The sequence below is a fragment of the Balaenoptera acutorostrata genome, chromosome 16 (genome assembly GCF_949987535.1).
Source record: "Balaenoptera acutorostrata chromosome 16, mBalAcu1.1, whole genome shotgun sequence".
NCBI lineage: Eukaryota > Metazoa > Chordata > Mammalia > Artiodactyla > Balaenopteridae > Balaenoptera > Balaenoptera acutorostrata.
In genome coordinates this window covers 15173498-15197219 of record NC_080079.1, presented here as the reverse complement: position 1 = coordinate 15197219, position 23722 = coordinate 15173498, and the positions used below count along the sequence as shown (strand labels likewise).

The 23722-nt window shown below is 34.4% G+C and overlaps 1 protein-coding gene across 1 annotated transcript in view; it reads left to right on the top strand.

Annotated features, from left to right (window-relative positions):
• The window catches only part of ATRNL1 (attractin like 1), a 706302-nt gene that overhangs the window by 474444 nt on the left and 208136 nt on the right, over window positions 1–23722 (top strand). The window contains exon 27 of the mRNA XM_007173145.3: window positions 1250–1357. Coding sequence (XP_007173207.2) covers window positions 1250–1357 — 108 coding nt within the window. The remainder of the gene's footprint in view (window positions 1–1249; window positions 1358–23722) is intronic.

The window sequence follows — 23722 nt, the reverse complement described above, 5'->3', positions numbered from 1 at the left end:
AATTGAAACTACTACTGAGTAATAGTTGTCATATTTCTGTCCCGTATTAGCAAGTAGATGTTCTCTCTTTAATAATAAAAGCAAGGCCTTGAATTATATTTTAGATACTCATTACATGAACACTGTTACTGCTGTGTCACAAGCGTTAAAATAAAAATGTTAAATAATAAACTGCCATCAAGCATTGGCTTTTGTTCCTTCATCATCTGAAAGGGAATTTTATGAATGATGCATCACAGTGCTACATACATTTACATTCAAAGACCAGTTGTTAATGTTTTAAGTTACTTCCAGTGAATCTTTAAAAATCTGTGTGAATAATGAAGCCATTCATTGTGTTCAAGGATTTTGCCTTTCTTCAATGATATGATTTTCTTCTCATTTGAAGGAGTATTTAATTGCATTGCTCATCCACTTTTAATATTTAATAATAATTTTATTAGCTGTGCAGAATGAGAAGGGCAAGATTTGCAATATCTAGTGCTGGTCATCAATTTTTTCTTATCATGGCTTAATGAGTATTATAATTACAAGGAGAGGCAGAAATATAAATTAGCTGGGTACTTGGTTGGGACTTGCTGGTTTATTGGTTTTAGTTTGAGCAAAGCCCAGAAGAGACACAAATAGAAAGAAACAAATATCCGGAAATGTTTTAGAAGCCCTGGCACACATGTTTTGCAACCTACTAATCATTCCTCATTTAAATAATGAACAGAGGCTTTGAATAAAGTTGAAAACACTGACAATAACAATTCCTGTAATTGACAGGGGATCTTGATGACTTACAAGGCTTAGTCTTGGCAGGTATATGTTCCTTTAATCTCTATTAATGCATTTTGACAACTTTTGATTATCTTTTCTTAAACATTTTTACTGTCACTTGCTTTCAGCTAAGACAAAAGCATGAGTTACTCTGAGTGGGAAAACTTGGCATAGCCATCATCATAATAGCACTTTTTACTTAAGTAGCAGCTCTCATCTGAAGTTTTCAAAGTGCTTTTGAGTACATTTCATTAGGCTTGTGGGATGGAGGTCAAGGGAAATGTTCTTTGGAGGCACCATACATTTAAAGCCTCTATGGAAATATAACCCAGGCCATGGGGAGAAAATAATTTTCATTTTTAATGATCTAGATATGAGTATGTGTATTAGATGACTTCTCAATTTTGAATGCCATTTTGTTCAAAATGGAACTAGATATTGTTGAATTTAACATGTTTTAAAACAAGTGATTTTTAACCCCCTCCAGCAACTGCTTCGAGAACGACAGCAGATGGCCAGCCGTCCCTTTGCTTCTGTTGATGTAGCCCTGGAAGTGGGAGCTGAACAAACAGACTTTCTGCGAGGGTCATTAGAGGTAGGAACAGTGGTGCTGAAAGGGGACCGCTGTGATTTGCATATGTATATTACTTCTCTAAGCTGCATCTGCTTGTGAAGCCAAACAGAGTCTGATTATCTAGACTTGACAAGATTCAGCTACATATGTTATGCCATTTTCAAGGCACATAGTTTTAATAGGATGACATGAGCTGTAACAAAAGCCACTGGAGAACCTATTAGTCTAGGCAGGAGTGACTGCTCACCTGGCAGCCCTTCCCTGATAAATAGGAGCTGAAGGAATTCAAGATACAGGTATGATGGAAGAAACATAGTGTCTGTATTTAGTCCTTGGAGTGCTCAGTGCCCCTCAGTTAACAATTCACATCATTCTTTATTAACAAAGTTGGCTATAAAAGGTGGGTGGAGATGAGTTGTATTTTAATTACATAGTTTCACTTCTTGAACATTGAGAATTGTAGAATATAGTGAATATTTTTATATGATGGCTATATTAGTATATGCTTTTATTGCAAATGCAGAAATAGAGTATGGTGAAAGAGAAATGATTACGTGCAAGTAAATGTGATATTAGAATCCTGAAGTAATGCATGAAATTTCTGAAAATAATAACCCCCAAAGAGGAAAAATCCACAGATTGTGATTAACGTCTAATCAAAGCATTTTGAGGCATAGTAATTTTATTGTATGCTTACCTTTTTAATTTATATTTCATATGTGGTAAGATGTTTAAGCAGGAAGATTAAAAAATACTATATAATTGAAATATTTTATTCGCTTTTTAAAAAGTACCCTTTTGTGATTAACTTCATGTTGCTATTTTTAGACTTTGCTTTTCTTTGAGGAAAGCAAGGAATATAAAAATAGACTCCTCCAAATATCGGATACAAATATAATTGATTTTGTCCATAGAATTTTTGGTCATTCTGAAAAAAATAAAGTCAGACCTCATGGATGCTATACAAGGGACCAGATTTTAGAGGGCATTTCTCTATGAAATTTTTTTATTAATAGCTTTTGTGTACTTGATTTTTTACTACTCTAGATCACAGGTTGCCATGGAAGCTTAGAACATTAGAAAATTTATGGGTATATCTTCCATTACTTAGGGAGAAGTGCTCTAATTTCTAATTTTACAGTAAGTGCTCTGATTTCATTTTGGCCCTTAGTTTCAAATAACTTTAGTACAAACCTTTAACAAATAGAAAACCTGAACTGTTTGAATCTAACTTCCTTTTTCTCCTCACTTGTTTAAAACATTCTCAAATGCTGCTAAAACTCAAGTGACAAGAGACAAACGAATATAAACCGTACGTAGGCCAAGGTAGAAAAGGAATAATCAAAAGAACTAGAAAACTCATAAACTTAAGAAACAAACGTAATAACTATGTACCATCATAGCTGGTCAGTTGCTGCTTAATAGTGTTCAAGAAAGTATTCTCAAGTTTTTTTTAACCTTAAATTTATTTTGTAGAGTTTAAAAAGTTCTACCTCTACTTTCTTTTCCCCCATATTTGCCTGGTAGTCCTTCTTTTATTCCTTTATTCCCAACTTCTCTGTACCCTTCTGTTTTACACCTATCCCTTGTAGAAAAGACTGTTAGCTTTTTATTTTCCCGGTCACTCTGTGTTTCTGTCTTTTGATTGGTAAATTTAATCTGTTTACGTTGATAATAATTGCTGGTCTACCAAGGCTCATTTTAGCTACTCTGGTGTGTGTGTGTGTGTGTGTGTGTGTGTGTGTGTTGGTCGTTGTTGGTGTTATTGGCCTTGCTTCTTTTTGGTTCTTTTTCACAGCTTCTTTTGGATAAATTGATTTTCTTCTGCTAAACTGAGTATTAAATACTCTATTCCTATGTTTCTGGTAGTTATCCCTTACTTACCAAGATTCATAGAAATGACTATTTTTCCCTATTGGTGTCTAAAACTTATTCATACAAATTCCTGCCCTGCCCATCTCAAACACAGTTATTACTTTAGCATGCTTTCAGCTCTCTCTGTTTCTCCCACCCTGCGTTAATACTGCCTGGAATTTTTGACCCAGATATTTTAGGTGCACTTTTTCTGCATCACAGCATATTTAAATAACGATGAACCACCTTTACCCTCCTTTACTTTTTGTGTCTAGTTGCTTGCTCATGCATTTCTTTCACTTGTCACTAAAGTAAATCCTCAAAATATTTTCTTCAAAGAGAAACTTTATGTATTTGAGACCTTAAATACCTATATACCAATATATTGATTTTGTCCTCACATGTAAATAATAGTTTAATTAGATACAAATTTTTGTTTCAAAGTTGTCTTCAAAACTTTAAAGATATTACTTCATTGTCTCAAGTCTGGTGTCAGTTTGATTCTTTGTCCCTTACTAATGAGCTCCATTTTCTTTTTGGAATCTTTCAGAATTTTCTCTTGTTTTTCAGTGTTCTTAAATTTCTCTCTGATATGTAAATATGATCCTATTTGGCACTCTATGTACCCTTTAAATCTGCAGACCTGTAACTTTGTATAGTTCCGGCTAATCTTTTTTACTATTTCTTTAAATATTTATTACTCTATTCTCTCTCCTTCTGGAATTCCTATTAGATACTCTTGATACTTCTTTTACCATCTATACTTCATAGCTTTTCTCTTATTATTTCCACTTTTTTAATCTCTTCCTGATGCCTCTGGGAACACTCCTCAACCTGGTATTCCAGTATACAATTTTTTTCTTAGATTGTACCTTTTCTGCTGTTTAACCCATTCATTGACTTCATTTCAACAATTAAGTATTTTGTTGTTAATACTTGCAAGTGATTTTTCTTCATAACTGCTTGTTTATGATTCATATTTCTAATACCCTCCCTTACTTTTCTGAAACCATTTATTATATTTAATTTAAATATTGTTTCATATTTGCCATCCTTTAGTGTAGACTGTTTCATTTTTCTATTTCTTTCATGATGCTTACAGTCTTTTTTTCACTCTTATGTTATTCTATTAACACGTATTTTGTCATTAAGATCTACTTAAAAATAGGCATAACATCCTTGACTCTAGATAGTGCTCTTATAGGTAATTTAGAGGTTGGAGGTGAGGAAGCTGCTCATAATGAATAATCTGGGCTCAAGCACTACCGCTCATTTGCCACGGGTGTCCCTTTCACTGCAGAGAACTTTCTATCTAGTACTTCTTTCCCAAGCATTATTATCAGAGGGTAGCCTCCCTCTGGTATAATTGCCAGGTCAGCAGTTGAAGTGGGGAGAAGTGAATGCTTAGGAGTTGCCCAGACTCCTGCTAGTGTGGCTGTAGGATCCCTCGCCCTAGCAGAGCTCTAGAACTCCTCCGTCATTAGTTTGCAGCCTTGGGCTGGCACTGGCCTGGTTCTGATGCTTTTCTGCCCCACAGCAGGCAGGGTAGACATCAGTCCACCCAGGACAACGGGGACTCCAGTCCTCTTCTAATACAGGTCACCATTTACTCCCTGCAAGAGTCCCAATCACTTTCAGTCTTTCCTAGTATTTCTTCAAGACTTTGTATTAACCTCTGAGTGTGTCCTGAGAGTCGTCAACCTTCTGATTTCTTATACGTTATCTCTATGTTTGAACTCAGGGGAGGGACAAGTGACTCATTCTGGCTTGTCATTTTTTGGCTGCAGGACCGTATGTGCAAGTGCTTTGTACTCCATAAAGCTTTATGTTAATGTTGGTATTATTATTTTCTCTTTTATTATTATTCAGTTATATGAATAACTGGTGTGCCTCTATTTCTTTTGTATCACTTGTTTTCTAAAACTTAAATTCAAAACCTCAAAGAAGAAAAATACGTACCTGCATACTCCCATTTAGAAAGCCCTTTTTATCTGGGGATCAGGTTCTACTTATCAATGTATAGTCTTGTTAGTTTTTTGGAAACAGCTTTATTAAAATGTAATTCATATACCATACAATTCACCCATTTAAATTGTAAAATTTGATGGGTTTTAGTATATATACAGTTGTGTAACCATCACCAGAAATCAATTTTAGAACATTTTCAAAAATTGAATTCATCTCGAAAAGAAACTCCATTCCCTTTAGCAGTCACCACCCGCTCCCTTTTTCCCCAAGCCTCTCTCTTAGCCCTAATCTACTTTTTGTCCTTATGAGTTTTCCTCTAGTATATTTTCATTCCATTTCATATAAATGGAATCATGCAATACATAGTCTTTTGTGACTAGCTTCTTTTACTTAGCATTATAGTTTCAAGTTTCATCCATGTTGTGGCATGTATCAGTACTTCATTCCTTTTAATTGCCAAATAATATTCGATTTTATCGATATAGCATATTTTGTTTTTGCACTCATCAGTTGATGGACATCTGCATTGTTTCTACTTTTTGGATATTTTGAAAAATGCTACTATGAATATTTGTGTACAAGTTTTGTTTCCATTTCTTTTGGGTATGTAACGAAGAATGGAATTTCTGGGTAATATGGTAATTTTTCATTCCTTGTTGAAAAGACTTTCTTTCTCCATTGAATGATCTTGGGAATCTCACTGAAAATCAATTGATAATAAAAGTGAGAATTTATTTCTGTAATCTCAATACTATTCCATTAATCTATAGGTCTATCGTATGACAGTACAGCACTATTTTGATTACTATAGTTTCATAGTAAGTTTTGGGATAAGAAAATGTTAAGTCCTCCAACTTTCTTCTTTTTGAAGATTGTTTGGCTCTTCTGGGTCCTGTGAATTTTCACATGACTTTTAGGATAAGTTTGTCAGTTTCTGCAAAGAAGCCTGTTAGTACTTTGATAGGGATTGTGTTGAATCTGTAGATCAATTTAGGAGAACATATAGTATTTTAACATTCACTTTATTAAGGTGGTAGTTTTGTTAATTGAGTGCCTTTATCCTCCATCCTCAAAACCCTAAGTTCAGTACCAGGTTTCCTTCATCTTGATAAATAATTATGATCTCTGATATTTAAAGTTACCTGTATTCACATGTCTAATAATCTCAAGTAAATTGACAACTTAGAAATTTTGTTTTGAATTCAGGTTGAAAATACTGTTGTTCAGTAGATTGTTTTTAGATCTTAAATTGTTTACTTCTTCCTGTAAAAGTTAAACATCAGAAGTAAATATCAGCAGCTAATGCTAATTTCTTTCTTTGACATACTTTAGAAAATAAGAGGTAGAAGCATAAAGTTTAAAATTATATTTTGTTTTCTCCTTTTCTAAGCATTTTGTAATAATTACTACTAAGTAGAAGTTATCTATCTGCTGTATATACACATACATATGTGTACATATACATTTATATGTGAGATTTATTTTCCATTGTCACAGTACACTGGAAGCTGCTCCAAATTGCTCTTTTTTATATACATAACTTAGTATGATGTGGTTTATTGATCTGCTTACACAGCAAATTCTGAAGCCTAGGCCTATCCTGAAATAACATTAAGGACTTTATTTAAACCTAGAAAATCAAAGTAATTGTAAAGTCCCTCTGCTGGGTTTTTCTTAAAATTCAGTGATTAAATTCAACACAAAGCCATAAGTAAGCTGGCTATTACTATTCTGTAAATATTCATTGAGTATTCATAATGTGGTAATTTAAGGAATGGATTCCTTTTAAATTAAATTGGACTCATGTGCCACTCTGAGTTCCAAATCTGTACAGTCAGAGGGAGAATGTAAGGTATAATATGAAATGAATTACCTTTGATACATCTGTAGGTAATGGTACTATACACCAAAATGTCCTGTTCTATGAAGTAGATGTGTTCCTGAAAATTTTATATATAAGCTAATTATATTTTTTAATGAATGAGGAGTATTCAGTCTTCACAAGAACTTTGTATAAACCCTAGGTGTAAAACTCTTTGTGAGTAAAAAAAAAAAAATTAGGGGCTTCCCTGGTGGCGCAGTGGTTAAGAATCTGCCTGCCAATGCAGGGGACATGGGTTCGAGCCCTAGTCTGGGAAGATCCCACATGCCGCGGAGCGGCTGGGCCCGTGAGCCACAACTACTGAGCCTGCGCGTCTGGAGCCTGTGCTCCGCAACAAGAGAGGCCGCGATAGTGAGAGGCCCGCGCACCGCGATGAAGAGTGGCCCCCGCTTGCCGCAACTAGAGAAAGCCCTCGCACAGGAACGAAGACCCAACACAGCCAAAAATAAATAAATTAATTAATTTAAAAAAAAAAATTATAGTATGAATAATCCCCCCTAAATTATCCGTTAAAATATCTGAATCATTGTATTTTTCTAAATTATAGTGACAAAATACATTATTAAAATTTAATAAATGCACTTAGAATGTAAATTTATATATAAACACAATTTATTAGTTGGCTTTAAACTTATTTTTAAAAGAGGGTTATTTTTAGGACTTCACTGGAGGTCCAGTGGTTAAGACTCCATGCTTCCACTGCAGGGGGCATTGGGCTCTATCCCTGGTCAAGGAACTAAGGTCCCGCGTACTGCACAGCACGGCAGAAAAAAAAAAGGGGGAAAAAAAAGGGGGTTATTTTTGTGGTGACCTTGTGACCCATATAGTATATATTTATCAGTTTTCTTCCACCAAGTAATAGCATGATAATTTATGGTAATTGTTTAACAGATTTTTATGGAATGCTCCATATACGTCAGGCACTGTTCTAATAAGCACTTGAGAAACATCAGGGAACACAACAAAGAACCCTGTCCTCATGGAGTTTATATTCTAACAAGAAAGTAAGTTATTTAATATGTTAGGAGGTGGTAAGTACAATGGAACAGGAAAAAATAAAGCAGGATAAGGATTTTGGGAGTGCTTTGAGGAGGTGGGGAGAGTGTGCTGTATTGAATAGGGTGGTGGTCAGGGTGACCTCATTGAGAAAATGAGAGTTGAGCAAGGCTTGAAAGAGGTGAAGGAGTTAAACAGGCAGCAGATTCCTAGGGAAAAGTGTTCCAGGCTAAGGCAATTGCTAGAACAGGGGCCCTAAGGTGGGGATGCTGGGCAAGTTCATGAAACAGCAAGCATAGGGTGGGGGCAGGTGCAGGAGGAGGCAGATGATATAGGGCCTTGTAGACCTTTATAAGGATCTTGACATTCAATCCTAAGTGAAGGGGAGAGAACCAATTGCAGTCTTTTGAGAGAAGACTGACATAATCTGTTTCTAGAAAGATCACTCTGCCTTTTGGGTTGAGAATAGTTTGAAAGGTGATATTGTATAGTTTCCTGAGAAGCAGACAGCAAGACAAGGAATTGGTTCATTTGAAGAATATGCTGGTAGGGACATGGAGCCATGAGAAAGGGAATGGAGAGCAGTCAGTATCACTATGGACAACTAGGGCTTAATCCCATCGGGGAAACTCTGGGAGTCAGGGTAAAATGCACGTCAGACTACAGACACCAGGACAATTCCTCACCTCCCTCCAATAACTGGTTGAGGGCCACTTCCCAGAAGGCCAGAGGAAGCCCTCAGGCAAAGAAATGAAGGCTTTGGCATTGGAAGTTAGCGGAAAACTGACGTGGTAACTGGTGACGGTGGGGGAGGAGTGTAAATCAACCCAAAGTTTCTGCTACTAGGGCAAGAATAGAGGGAGAGAAACTTGTTCCAAGGCTACTGTAGGAATCCAGGCAAGGGATAATGGTGGCGAGAGGCGAGACCAAGGTCATAGCAGTAAAAGAGATGAGAAGTGGTCAGATTCTGGACTTTGCTTTTAAAGTCATTATGAGTATAACGTTCTCATTTTGAAAGCCTTTCTAGAGACTTTGTGTTTGTAAAATCCAAATAGAAAATAAGACGGGATTTTCTCTCTTTAACTGGCACTGTAATAGCTCTAAAACTTCTGAGGCTGTTGTACTTACTCATTGAGAGGAATAGTCACATTCTCTCTTAGTATACCCTCTCAAACAACAAAATATATGCTTTTTCTAGGTAACTGATAGAAACCATGAGAAAATGAGGTACAAGAACCTAGAGCCCCTTAAGTGACTTAGATTGACTAGGCTTGTTAGATCTGGTGTCACATGAAAAGTATAGCATACAGTTTGATCACAAACAAGTTAATTTATAGCCCCTTAGGTTGAAATGATGATGTTGTTAAGAATGTACATTCCCTGTTCATGGTTATTTGGGGGAAGAGTAGTGGTAGGAAGGAAGGAGGGAGGGAGTTGGCAGTTTTATAAACTGATATGAGTCCTCAATTGTCATTGACAGTTTTTGCTGGGATATTATTCTTTGTTTCTATTTTTATTTTTAATTTTTTTAACCAATTATTCTTCTACCTCTAATATTGAAAAACTGGAAACCACTTTAATGGCCAAAACTAAAGGATTTGTTAGTTAATTTATTATATTTTATAAAACGGTATATACATTGTGATCTAATTTTTGATAAACATTGAAAAGGATCTGGTCTAATAAATTCTTAATAATAGTTGATCTAGGTGGGTAGTATATATGGGCTATTCTTTTTGCATATCTGTATTGTCCTTTCTGTAATAGCATGCATGGCTTTTTTTTAACAGGAAAAAATAAAGCCAACAATAGGGTGAAAATATAAAATGTGAAGGTTTTTTCCCTTAAGTTTTAGACTCTTATATTGACTGCATATTTGGGGGCTTGAAATTTTGCCAGGTATTTAACATGAATGTTTTCAATCATCATTTCTGTTTTAGGGAACAAAAACTCTTATGCGTATTGTACATATTCTGGACTGCCCTGTTAACCTTTTTACTCATCATAATTAATTTATCCACATTTCAATGTTTGAAAATGTAGATGACCATTGGGTTATATTCTACAAAATTAGTGCTTAGGTGTTCACCAAGTATGCACTAGAGAGTGCTTTCCAAACAATAGAGAAGAGGATTTATATGCCAAGGTAAGGAGCTTGAACTTGAGCTTCGTAGGTCATGGGAACAAGTGAAGTGCTTAAATTGAGTTTAAGATACTATTTTTCAAAATTTATTTACATATACTGTCTCAATCTCATGTGAGCCTAGGTCAGTCTTATAAAACCCGAAGCAGATTTTGTTTGTTCTATTTACTATTGAAGAAACTGAGGCTCTCTGAGCTTAAGACCCTTGGTGAAGATCACAGTTTAGTCACCAGTAGAGTAAGAGCAGGGTTTGTATCTCAGATTGGCCCAAGAAATTTCTTTTTCACAGCATTCTTAAAATATTCTGATTTTAGTTCAAATTGAGAATACATTTTAGGCCCCAACGTATCTCTGGAATATTTTTTCTTGTAAAGCTATTTATAAGCATAGAATTACCTAACATTTGTGTAGATGCTCGTACAGTCATGAGTAATTGCGACAGTTCAGCCTAGTACACTACGTAAGAAAAAAGGTGACGGGCACATTGTTTAAATCAAGGCCAGACGCAGTGAGCATCTCTCATGTTAAGAGCATTGTTGGCTTTGCTCCCAGAGCAGCGTGAGCCCAGTTCTCTGCTGATGGGTACAGCCAGTGGCCCCTCTGGCATTTCATTCCTGGCCTGGCATCTTCATGGACAGTAGTTTCAATGGTTGGACTGAGGATTTCCTGGGTTTCTTATTTTTCAGAGATTTATAGCTGTCTTGTGATACTTAATATTTTAATTATTTTATTAACATTTATTATCAGTGTTCTGATTATAAAAATAATAAATCCTCATTGTAGAAAAAAATGCAGAAATAATCAAAATTAAAGTATTCCATTCATAAATATCTATTGCCAGAACTTTTATTTCCTTCCTGCAATATTTTCCTCTTGCATATATGTATTTTTACAGAATTGAAAGTATATTCTATATGTGATTTTGCATTCTGTTTTTCTCACCAAGTAGTATAATAAGAACATTTTGCACTTCTAAGTTTGATTTTAAAATGCCATGTTGTTTTGTAGTATAACATAATTTATTTGGCTGTTTTATTTTCAATTAGTTTGATCCTAATTTCACACTATTATAAATAAGGCTTTAATTAATGTTTGTACATAACTCTTGATCCTAACCTATAAAAGGTAAACTGCTAGATCAAAAATTGTGACCTTTCATGGATCTTGAGATATATTGCTTACTTACTTTCCAGAAATGTTCTTTTTCAAACTACCTTTAACAAAGAATGAGAATTCCTGTTTTCCTGCATCTTTGTCAAAAATGATTTTTAAAGCATTTAAAAAACAATTTTGGTAATTTGAAATATGAAATGTTATATTCTCTTTCAAATTTCTTATTATTAGCAAAATCAAATATTTTCATATTGTCTTTAACCATCTGTATTTCTCCTAGTTCATTTTATTGGCTATTATTCCCATGTCCTCTTCTATTTAATAGCATTTACTGATAGTAATCTGATTACACAAGAAATTCTATATTAGTCACAGAAAATTTGGAAATGATTCATAGCTTATTCAGTATATTTCTTCATCCTTCTATTGGAACATTTTTTGCTTCTTATTTATAAATCACATCTATTAAATGTTTGTAATTTTCTGTTACAGATATTTCCCTTCTGGATATTGCTATTAAAATGTTATATTTTCTCTATTTTTTTCTACTAATCAAACTGGTTTAGTAATATTTTCAGACATTACTTTTGCTTTCGATTTATCCTGAATTTTTAATTATTTTTCCTTCTTTGCTGGCCTTCTCTTGAATTGAAGATTTTTAAAAATCAATCTTTCCTTTTCTCCTCAACTGATATTCATATTATACACTCTTTCTCCTCTTTTGGTGATTACTCTTAAAATTTTAGCAGGCATAGTTTCAGTCTGAAAATAATGAGCTCTTCCCAAACAATAAAAGGTCCTAAAAACAATTTAAATCTTGTTTTCATCTTATATGTCACAGTTATCTTATTTGTAGTTCTATGAGTTTTGTCACCCCTTGAATTAAACATTATTATTGTTGCTGTGTTATCTGATCAATATGTGTTTAAATTTTCCTATATAGTCACTATTTTCTTCACTCACTGTTCTTTGCATTCAGAGCTTCCTTCTGAAATGTTTCAATCTTCCTATTATTTATCTTTAGAAATTGCTTTGGCACATGTCTTCTGAGAATAAACTCTTAGCTTGCGTCTCCCTGCCTGCCTCTTCAGTTTCACTGAAGCCTTGGAGCATCCCCATTGCTTGCAATCTAAGAAATATTTTGGAAATACACATTATCAAGCATCCAGTTTCTTTGCAGTAGGAGTGCCATACTCAAACATTTTGTTTATATGAAAATGGTTCTGGCTTTTGGCTTCCATTGTTGCAGCTGAGAAATCTTCTGACAGTATAATTGTCATCCTTTTGTAGCAAATCTAGCTTTTCTTACCAATGACTTTTAAAATCTCTTTGTCTTTGGTGTTCTGCAGTTTTACCATGATTTTCCTAAGCATAAATTTATTTGTATTTATCCTTCTTGGAAGATTTTGTGTTTTCTAGGTCTGAGGATTCAAAGTCTTTGTTTACTACTAAAAGTTCTCAGTTATTATCCCTTTGAGTTTTACTCTCCTCCATTTTCTGTGTTCTCCTAAGATTCTGATTAGATGGATGTCAGATCTTCTCATTCTACCTTCAAAATCTCTTAATCTCTCAGTTTAGTGTCTTCCATCTCCTCTCTCTGTGTTTCTTCTGGCTTATTTCTTCAGAGCCTTGTTACAGTTCGCTACTTATTTGTTCAGTAGTATATAATCTGCTGTCTACCCTAGCCACGATATCTTTCAACACATATTTTTTTCATTTTTAAAAGTTCTGTTTGGTTCTTTTCAAATCTGCTTAGCAGTTTTCGAAAGTCTCTTCTTGCTTGCTAGTTTTTATTCCCTCACATTTTATTCCAAACATATTTTTTAAAATTTTATATCCAATCATTTTAATACCTGAAATCCTTGGAAATCTAAATCTATCAATTTCTTTCTGTGGGCTTTCATTCACTGTGGCTTGTTTCCTGGTGTGTTTAGTGATCCTTATGAGCTCCCATTTGTTTTGATCTTAATCTGTGGTTTTCTAGAGGCCTAAATATACAAGGCTTTTCTCCAAAGAGGATTGCTTCTGCTAGAAACCAAGACCTGCCATTATTCTTTAACCATTTCTTCCAAGGTCCCTGGCAAAGTGCAGGGATCTCAAGTTCAGCTTTCTTGCCTTGTAAGTTACTTATATCAGCTTTTATCCTCAGGGCAGCTCTGCTTTCATGTTTGCTTGCTGCTCCCTGCTCCCCTTTCCAGTTTTAGCTGGTTGCCTTGGAACATTCCCTAACTGCAATGCTTTAAAAAGAATTTGGTTATTTTGTAGTGAGAGGACCCTACTTAAATTATAGTTTGTCTTCAATAGCAGCTCAGTTTTCCTGGGTGCAGGTTCTCTTCTTTTTGGATTGATGTTCTTCTCCTGGCATTAGCTTGTTATATTCGTTATCACCACTTTGAGAGTCCAGTATTGGCAACCTCTGAGGGGGTGGAAGGCAACAGGGGTGGGAGGGTTCTCTCTACTTGTAAATGGTTAGTGGTATAGAAACAGTCAAGCCACCAATTTCCTACTGATCTTTTTGTACTCCCTAAGGCTCAAGAACAAGGAGGACTCGGAATACCTATTATGTTTTTTCTTAGCCTCTTAGGGACCAGAGAGCCCAAGGATACTCTGTTAGGGATTATACTGACCTTCCTCTTGGTATTTACAGAGCTCTCTAGACCATGTCTCTGTAAAATTCATACCCTGGGTCTTGATGCTAATTTCTGTGCACTTCCCCAGTTCAAAGAGGGTAGCGTTCGGCAGGAGTTCCCTCAACCAGAGCTTTTACAGGACCCAAGCCCTGTTTGCACATAACTACCCATAGGCCACAGGAGCCGTTTGCCTCAAAGAAGATGATTTTCAGTTGGTAGTAGAGAGAAGTAGACTGTTAAGGTCACATCTTCTCACATTTCTCATAACAAATGCTGTAGAAGACAAAAGGCTTTCTTATTTTAAGAAAATTATTTAGAAAAAATTGGAGATTTTTATAGGCACATTTTTGGTTCTTGAAGTAGGGAAGGATATGGATTCCCCAGGTGCATTTAGAATTTTCTTTATCTTTCTTTTAAAATTATAAAAAGACTTCTCTTCACCAAGACCGTTTAGCAAAAAATGTTTTCAAAAAATTTTTTAGAAATATAAGATTTGGAATTATAACAGAATTATAATGGATTTCATGATTGAATGGAGCATGAATTAAGAATTAAAGATGATTGGTTCTTCAGAATTAACATGATAAGAATAGGACCCATTAACATGGGATGAATATAATATAATACTTAAATTACTGGAATCTGCATGGTTCTAAATTGATATAAGCAGAAGTCACAGTATGTTTAGGCATGAGAAAAGTCATCTGTTTATATTCTTAATACCTTGCTTTATAAATGCCTTAGGTTAACTGTACTTGTAAGTAAAGTACTGCTAACATCTTTCATTCAGAATTCAGTGAGTTCAAAGCTAAAGATATGTATTTATATTTTTTATGCACTTTCAAAATTAAAATTTTATAAATGGAAGTTTTCATTGAGCTATTAAAACTTTATGGTTATCATCTTAAATCACTTAAAATGAATATAAACTATGATGCAGAAGAATATAAAGGAAAATAAACAACAACGAAAACGTAAGCCCAGTTTCACCTCATGGTGTCTGATATGATAAACAGAAACAGTTACAAATACAAAAGGCTTATAACCCTGGTCACCTATATTCATATTGGCTGTCATTCAGCAGAATGATACTTTACTTAAGGATACTGTCATATCATAGTTGAAGCAATGCTAGCATAAATTATTTTTATATAGCAGTCTTGCAGATAAGAAGTGACTGTGTAAAGTAGGCTACAGTATCATTTGTTGGAAAGTCATAAATACACTTTAGCAATTCTTGAGTGCAGTGTTCCAGCTCTGAGTAAAAAAGACTGAATTTCCAGCCCCACTCCCCATCCTTATCCTTTACCTACTCTCAGGTAAAACAGATAGTATATTGGACCCATCCAAAAAAAACTGTGGGCAGATTATATCTGCTGCAACCAAGAACACACAGTATTCAAGGGTATTTTTGAATACTGTCAAACACTTTCAACACTCATTCCTTGTATATATGTTAAAATATTAATGTTTAATATATTAACAAAAAACTAATATTAATATCTTAATTAGTACTGGTTATTCAGTAACAATAACAAAGAGCTAGCTATATTTTTGGCTCATTTTTCTAACTTTTTAGATTGTCTTGAGGGATTTGTTGTGTGTCTGATTGTGTGCAGTTTTATTTTCTGATTTTTGTTTAAATATTTTATTAGGCTATAGTTCCCTATGGCAGTTGTTATTACACTAAATTTATGCCTCTGTTTAATATATTTTCTGCTTACATTTCATGTAAAATCAGTTACTAATTTAACTTATATTTCTTCTTTCTTTCCATTACATGCATTAGTTAGATAATCTGATCAAGTTCATATCCTCAATGGAATAACTGACTGTAAGAATTCTATAAAATGCTGTTACATCAAGTAGAAATCTTATAAGTATAATCCCAGATATTGGAAGTGTAGTGCTAGATATTTTATATGTAGAATCTAAGAAACCAATAATGTTATACTTTAGCTAAGTAAACATTTTCATATGTTCTCATACTTTGCTTTCTTAGAAAATAAAATAGCAACCAGGTCAAAATTTAGGGTATTAAATCTGAAAATTTACCTTAAATCTTAATATACATTTTCTTTTTAATCAAGGATTACAGTTTTACATTTTTCATACCAGAGATCTTTGTTCATATTTATATCTTATAATTTTGTTCATATGTATTTTAAGTCTCATTTAATTTTTGGTTCATGAAGAAAGGCACAGGATTAACCATTAATGGCATATAAAAATAGAGTAGACTTCAAATAGATAGTTTATATGCAATTTTTCATGGAGAAAGGGTCGTTATTTCTTAAGGACTTTCTCATCTCTAACACATTTTAGGAAACAAAAGCAAAAATAACCCAATTTTATTTTTCCATGTCTCATAATAGAAAGTCAATCTTAGAAAGAAATTCTATACTATAATAAATTTATTCAACAAATATTTACCAAAATTACTATGTGCAACTCAGTACAGATGGATATGGAAAAGATACTGTCTCTACCTTCCAGGAATTTATACACTAATGGGAAAGATAAGATGCAGAAGTACCTCTTATATGTTATATATATGTACATATATATGTATATACAATGTGATTAATGCTAAAAGGACAAAAAACAGTTTCTGCTGTATAGCAAAGTGAATCAGCTATACATATACATATATCCCCTCTTTTTTGGATTTCCTTCCCATTTAGGTCATCACAGAGCACCGAGTAGAGTTTCCTGTGCTATACAGTAGGTTCTCATTAGTTATCTGTTTTATACATAGTAGAGTATATATGTCAATCCGAATCCCCCAGTTCATGCCACCCTCCCTTACCCCCTTGGTATCCATAAGTTTGTTCTCTATATCTGTGTCTCTATTTCTGCTTTGCAAATAAGTTAATCTGTACCATTTTCTGGATTCCACATATAAGTGATATTATACAATATTTGTTTTTCTCTTTCTGACTCACTTCACTCTGTAGGACAGTCTCTACGTCCATCCACGTCTCTGCAAATGACACAATTTTGTTCCTTTTTACGGCTAATATTCCATTGTATATATGTACCACATCTTCTTTATCAATTCCTCTGTTGATGGACATTTAGGTTGCTTCCATGACCTGGCTATTGTAAATAGTGCTGTACAGCAGAAACTGGCCCAGCAGTGTAAAGCAACCATACTCCAATAAAAAAAAAAATTGTAGAATACATAGAAAAGAGTAACAAAAATATTACATACTACACCTCAAAACTCATGCAGTTTTGAGTTTTATGCTCAGGGTGGCTAAGGGACAGTAATGCATTATTTTATATTTTGTGAACTTTGAATTAAGTGAATGGATTATGTAGTCAACAAAAATTTCAAACTTGTGTTTTTAAGAAATATGAATATTTTTCTATACCTAGAATAAAAAGCTTTCCATAAAAAAGGGACAAAAAACACAAAGGAGAGAAAAAAATTTTAAACTCAGTATATTGTTGTATGTTTCATGAAAAATTATAGTAGTTCTTGGCCTTTAAAGATAGATGAAATGTCAATAGGTAGAGGAAGGAGTAGAGTTGAGATAGGGGAAGAGTAAAGAGACATGCCAAGTTGAGGGAGCAATATGAGTAAAAGACAAGAGACAGAAAAGAGTGTTGTACATGTATGAAATGGTAAAAAGGCAGGATTAGCTGAATGAGGAAGAAATTGTGGGGTTCAAGGTAGATGTTGGAACATATTATGGAAGTCAATTTTAATGAGATGCTAAGGACCACACAGAAATTTTTTGAGCAGAATTTTGTGATTGGTTTTAGAAAATGTCTACTTGGCAGCATTCTGTATCATTAATCATTTTGAAGAATAATTGAGATGGAGAAACAAGCTGGCCACTTAAGCCCTGAACTAGTAGCTGTCAAAACGTTAAGGAGCAAACATATTGAAAACTAGGAAGAGGCACAATTTACAGAACGAAATAGCTGATTAAATATGGAAATGGAGTCTGGGGCACAGAGAGGGAAGGACCAGAATGCTGCGAGTTCCTCATACATGCTAGAAGTCATGGGTGTGAGAAGAGAAAAGAGAAACAAAGACAGAATCTCTGGAAATTGCTACAATTAAAATGTTGGAGGCATAGTGGAGGAAAGAAAGTATCAAATGACAGAATGGGAAAGAAGCAAATTGAGTTGTTTAGGACCATTAGAATTTAGAAAAAGAAGGCATGCCAAAAAGGATGAAGTGACAAACAATGCCATCCATTTCATAAGCAGTCAGTGAAGCTGAGAACTAGGGAGAGGAGATGGAATTTGGTAATTGTGTAGTCATTGGCGACTTTTGAGGAAGTAGTTTCTATTGAAGGGAAGAAACAAGACCATAAAGACTGGGTTGAAGATGAGAACATGGGTGCAACAAGGTGGACTGCTGTTTTGAAATTGATAATGTCCTAAGGAAGGAAGGAAATGAGACAGTAGTTTAAGAAACTGTCAGGTTCAAGAGAAGTTCCTCTGGGAGAAGAATTACTGATGTGGAAAAAAATGTAGGTTAGGATAGAGGAGAGGGAAAAGCAGAGAGAGGACCAAGGAGACAAGTATAAGGATTAATTTTGGAAAGATAAGAGAGGATAAGAAAATGAGTAAAGGGAATTTTGAGCAGTTCCATGTGATAGTTTACCTTTGATGTTCTTATTTTTTATGGTACTATTAGAAGTAAGGTTACCTGACTAGCATGAGCTGAGGGTGTAAGGTGGAGGCTTAAGAATAATAGAAGAGATGTAGAACACTTGTTGGAAAGGCTATGATAGCTGGTTAAGACAGGAAACTGGGAGTTATCCAAGATTTCTCCTTCTACTCTGTTCTCCATTTTCCATCAGTCATTGAGCCCTGTCAGTTCTACAATGTAAATATAAAATTCATCGTCACTACTACTTTTCTGATTTCAAGCCTCAAGGTCTTTTTTTCCTGATCTTACTATATTACCCTCCTTACTGGTCTTCCTGCCTCTATCTACCTTCCTCCTCCAGGCTTTTTTCCACTTTGCTATCAAAGTGATCTTTCTAGGGTGCAGATATGTGTGTATCACCCTTCTCAAAATTCCCCAATGGATCCTCATCTCTTACAGTGAAAATTCAAATTCCTCTGCATACTGTACCGTATCCTACAGTCCTTTCCTTTCTTATTCCATCTTTTCTTGCCCTCTCACCCCAATAACCTGATCCCTACCCAACATCCCTTGCCTCTATCCTTGTTTCTGCTGTTCACTTGTCCTAGAAGAAGTTGCCTATCTGGTAGAATTCAACAAATTCTTCTGGTCTGAAAAAAAAAGAAAGAACATTTGAATAAAAGAAGAGATGAATGAAAAACCTTATCTTAAGGTGACAAAAAGGATTGCTAAGCAGCAATGAAAACCCAAAGGAACTTAACATGAATTTTAGTAAGGACAAGGACTTTGTCTTAAAACTGGGATCAGAAATGAGGAAAGCACCTAGTAGGGTTCACTCAGGGTTAGATACTGGCAAGGTGAATAAAGATAATCAAGTTAATGAGAGATGCTGGGATACCAATATGAGAGCCTCTTTTAAATTTGCTGGGGGTGGGAGCGAGGAGTTCGATAGGGAAGGCAGGTAAAAGGCTGTGGCTGACATTATAGATGCTCAAGGGATAGAGAGTTGAGATTAATTAATTAGTTAACTCTATTTATTTACTAATCTAACATTTATTGCATACTTCCTTTATGTCAAGCATTGAGAATACAGAAATTAATATAGGAGCACAGTCCCTACTCTTGCGAATAACAATTAATTAGGAGTGAGGTGGAAATTCAGTGCTCAAGATCTTAAAGAGATTTGAGTTATTAGGGCTGCCTGGTTTTGCCTTTTTATTGATCATTAACAATTAAGTAGATATGTGTTCTAATCATCCAATATTACAACTTCCTTACTTCACTTTAATGCACTAAAACACACACACAATGGCCCAGAATTTAAAAACAAAAAACGAAAAACAACTTTGTTTAGAGAAGCTGGTGATTTTGAGTGAACAGACAAAATCTTTTGGTGACCAAATTGGAAAATGGTATTTAAAGACTATGTTGTCCACGTGCACACATGTATCTTCACAGAGGGGAAAAGTAAGTGTAAATGATTTATGTACTCTATGTGAGTAAATGTGAGTAAATATTGAGTATTATTAAGCCTACGTACCTTTTTTCAAGATTTTACTTTTTTAGAGCACTTTTAGGTTCACAGCAAAATTAAGAAGGTACAGAGATTTCTCATATGCCTGCCCACTGCTCTCACACATACCCTACCTAAGTTTTTTGCCTATAACTGCTTGTTAGAATATTCACTTTCAAAATTATATGAATTTTTGAAGTGTGTATTGTATATGTGGCCCTTGAATCTCTCTTTGAAATGATACATTATGACTTCTGTGTGTATGTTTTGGGGAACTTTTAGGAAGTACATTCTCGAAATAGAGTAATTTTACTTTATATACATTTAATTTCAAGAAGTTCCATAGAACATTTTATTAAAAGTACATCACCTTTTGATGATCCCATTTATTTGCAAAGAAAATAACAAGAAAACGTGCCATGCGCTATGGTAGGCACTCCAGACAACACAAAGGTGTTTCTGATACAATCAGTGCTCTAGACTATCTTAGAGCCTACTGTGGAGAATGACATCAGTTTCCCCACCCCTTCTGTTATCCCCTTCTCCTCTGCCCCTGCTGCTCCTTTCTTTCTCTCCCAGATTAGTTCTGTTACTCCACATGCTCTCATGCATTATAATAGCTCACGCACATGATAATAAACCTGAAGCACAATGAGATCCCATAATACTTTTGATTCATTAAAGAAAGTTTAATTTTAGTATAATTAGTAATAAAAGAAATTTTATTGTAATGAGATTAGTATAAGATCACTCTTTCCATCATAACATTTGATTAACTGCATACCTCCAGTCTCCCGCTGTATTGAATGCAGTGTAAGTGTATGAGTACATAAATGCATGTATAAATGCGTATGCACAGTTTTTATTAAGTACTGAGAGAAAATGTGGTTGACTTAATGACATATTATTTAACTATTTTTCTATGTATTCTTGAATTATCAAGGCAATACAGACGTCGTAACATCAGTTATTAATTTTATATAATGTTAGTTTCTCTCTCTGATTAGAAAATTAAAACATTCTAATTATAGAAACTTTGGAAAATACAAGAAAGTATATTATAAACCTAAGCCTCATCCATACTCTCTAAGTTCTAGCAAATGTACACAGTCATGTAGTGACCACCTCAGTCTAGATAGAGAATGAGTTCCCTCATGCCCTTCTGCAGTCAATTCCATCCCTCTTCCCTAAACCCCTGGCAACAACTGATCTGATTGTTTCCTTATAGTTTTGCCTTTTCTGGAAGGTCAAATAAATGGAACCACATACTATGTAGCCTTTGATGTCTGACTTCTTTCACTTGGCATAATGCTTTCAAGATCCATCTATGTCATTGTAGGTGTCAGTAGTTTGTTCTGTTGCTGAATAGCATTCCATTGTATGGATGCACACAATTTATTTGTCCAGTCACCAGGTGTGATGGACATCTGGATTATTTCCAGTCTGGAACTATTGTGAATAAAGCTGCCATTAACACTTTCATATAGGTCTTGATATGGAAATATGTTTTTATTTCTCCTGGGTAAATATCTATCGGTAAAATTGTTGGGTCATAACATAAAAGTATATTTAACTTTAACAATTTTCCAAAGTGGCTGTACCACTTTGTATTCCCATCAACAACATCTAAAAGTTTCAGTTGCTTTGCATCCTTACTAGGTATTGTTGACTTTTTGAATTTTGTTTTGTTACTCTAATATGTGTATGGTGGTATATCATTGTTGTATTTGGTTTTGAGGATACCTAAACTTCTTTTCAATATAGATAGAGCCTGCCTATCCATTTATAGGTATCCATATCTTCAAGTATTAAATTTTTTCCATAGATATATATGCGTAGACACCAACTAAGGGATATTCTAAAATAAAAGACTGGGAGTAGGGGATATCTAATATATGCCTATAAAATAAGAATCCAGAAATGTAACTTTGGAAAACTATTTTCATAATACCATTGTATTTTTCCAGCTTCCTATGAGGCCCTCTTTAGTGACATAACACCATTAAATAAGAAATAAAATATTAATATCAAAGATTAATTTTTAACTTTTGTAATGAAAAAATTTAAGCATATGTAGAAATAGAAAAATGAATTATATTCCCCAGCTTTAGCAGTTGGTGGCTCATGGCCAATCTTGTTTCATCTCTATCCCCCTTTTCCCCCAGCTCCACAAGTGGTTATTTTGAAGCAAATCCCAGGCACCAAAGATTACATTTTAATTGAATCTCAGTGCTCTTGAGTTATCATATTAGTATCGAAAATAACTCTTTTTAAATGTTTAAATTTTAAAAATTAATTTCTAGTATTTTTCTCTAAGGTTTTATCAGTCTTTTGGTTTGACCTATTTATATGTAAAGTGTAAAGTATTTGCTAGGTATATTATTCCAAGCATTTATTCAATAAGCTATGGGGAATCATCACAGCTGAATGGGAATAAAAACTCATTAAGTGAGATTGTTTTACTTTATTAGCATATTGTATATATAGTTTCTTTGGTAGTACTGTATAGACATTAAATTATAAGAATTGCAGGTCTGCCTAATGGAAGGTGCTACTTAAGTTAACAATATAGGTCATTTGATCTATTTTTTTATTTACTGCATTATAATTTTTAAATTACACATTGACTATAATCCTAGGAGTACTTTCTTAATTCTTATTATAATACTGATCTAATTTTTCTCACTGGGAAGCTCAACTGAAGTACATAACTGGTTTTAATTAAGAATGAAAAAAAAAGAAAAAGAAACTTCACATCATTAGGAATTCTTATTTTTGCCACTCTAACAAAAAAGAGCATAAGCAATATGAGATTAATCAGATGTGAGAAATGATAACCAACCACTTTAAGGGCCACCTATGATAAACTATAATAATTGGGGAAGTAACCTTGACATATTTCAGTCCAAGTATGCGTATCCAGAGTTTATTATATTCCAGACTGTATCCGTTACCAAAGATGTAGGGCCAAATTAACTTTAATGCTGCAGTCTTCACAAGACATTCCATAGCTAGCAATAACATTAAGATAATACTGTTAAAATAAGAATTTCAATTAATAAGGCAGATGAGACTGTGAAAAACATGACAGCCTTAATGAGCAGTAGGAGTTGGTATTCACTTTGGTAAGGAACATAGTTATCATAGATAGAAAGGAAACAAAATACAACCTTCAACCTTTCATATTGTGTCATGTCACCTGCTATTGATGACAGCTTTGGGTTCAAATTCATGTCTGTTCATTCTCACAGACTGGCGCTAGGATGATGGTCCAGTGGATCTTTCAGTTGCAGCTAGAACACCTTCATTTCTGTAGTGTTTCATTTTTCCAAATAGCTGAAAGCATTTGTTCTTATCACATGTTTGTTAAGAAAGGGGATCGAGGTATTGGTCCCTTCTTGCAGGTTGGAAAGCTGGATTAGTAAATCAGTGGTCACATTGGGAATAGATTCAAATTACTTGAAAGTTCACCAAATGCTTATTAAGGGTACTGATTTTAACCAAAGCATGTGTAATGAGTAAGACCCAAGTACAGTGTCATTCTTTGTGTTATATTAGACATGTCCTCGTTTTTTAACTTTACAGTGGTGGGGAGAGAAGGAACTAGTGAAGATCACTGGTGGGGTTCAGTAAGATCAGAGGAGAAAAAGGCTGCTATTGACAGCAGTCTCTTCT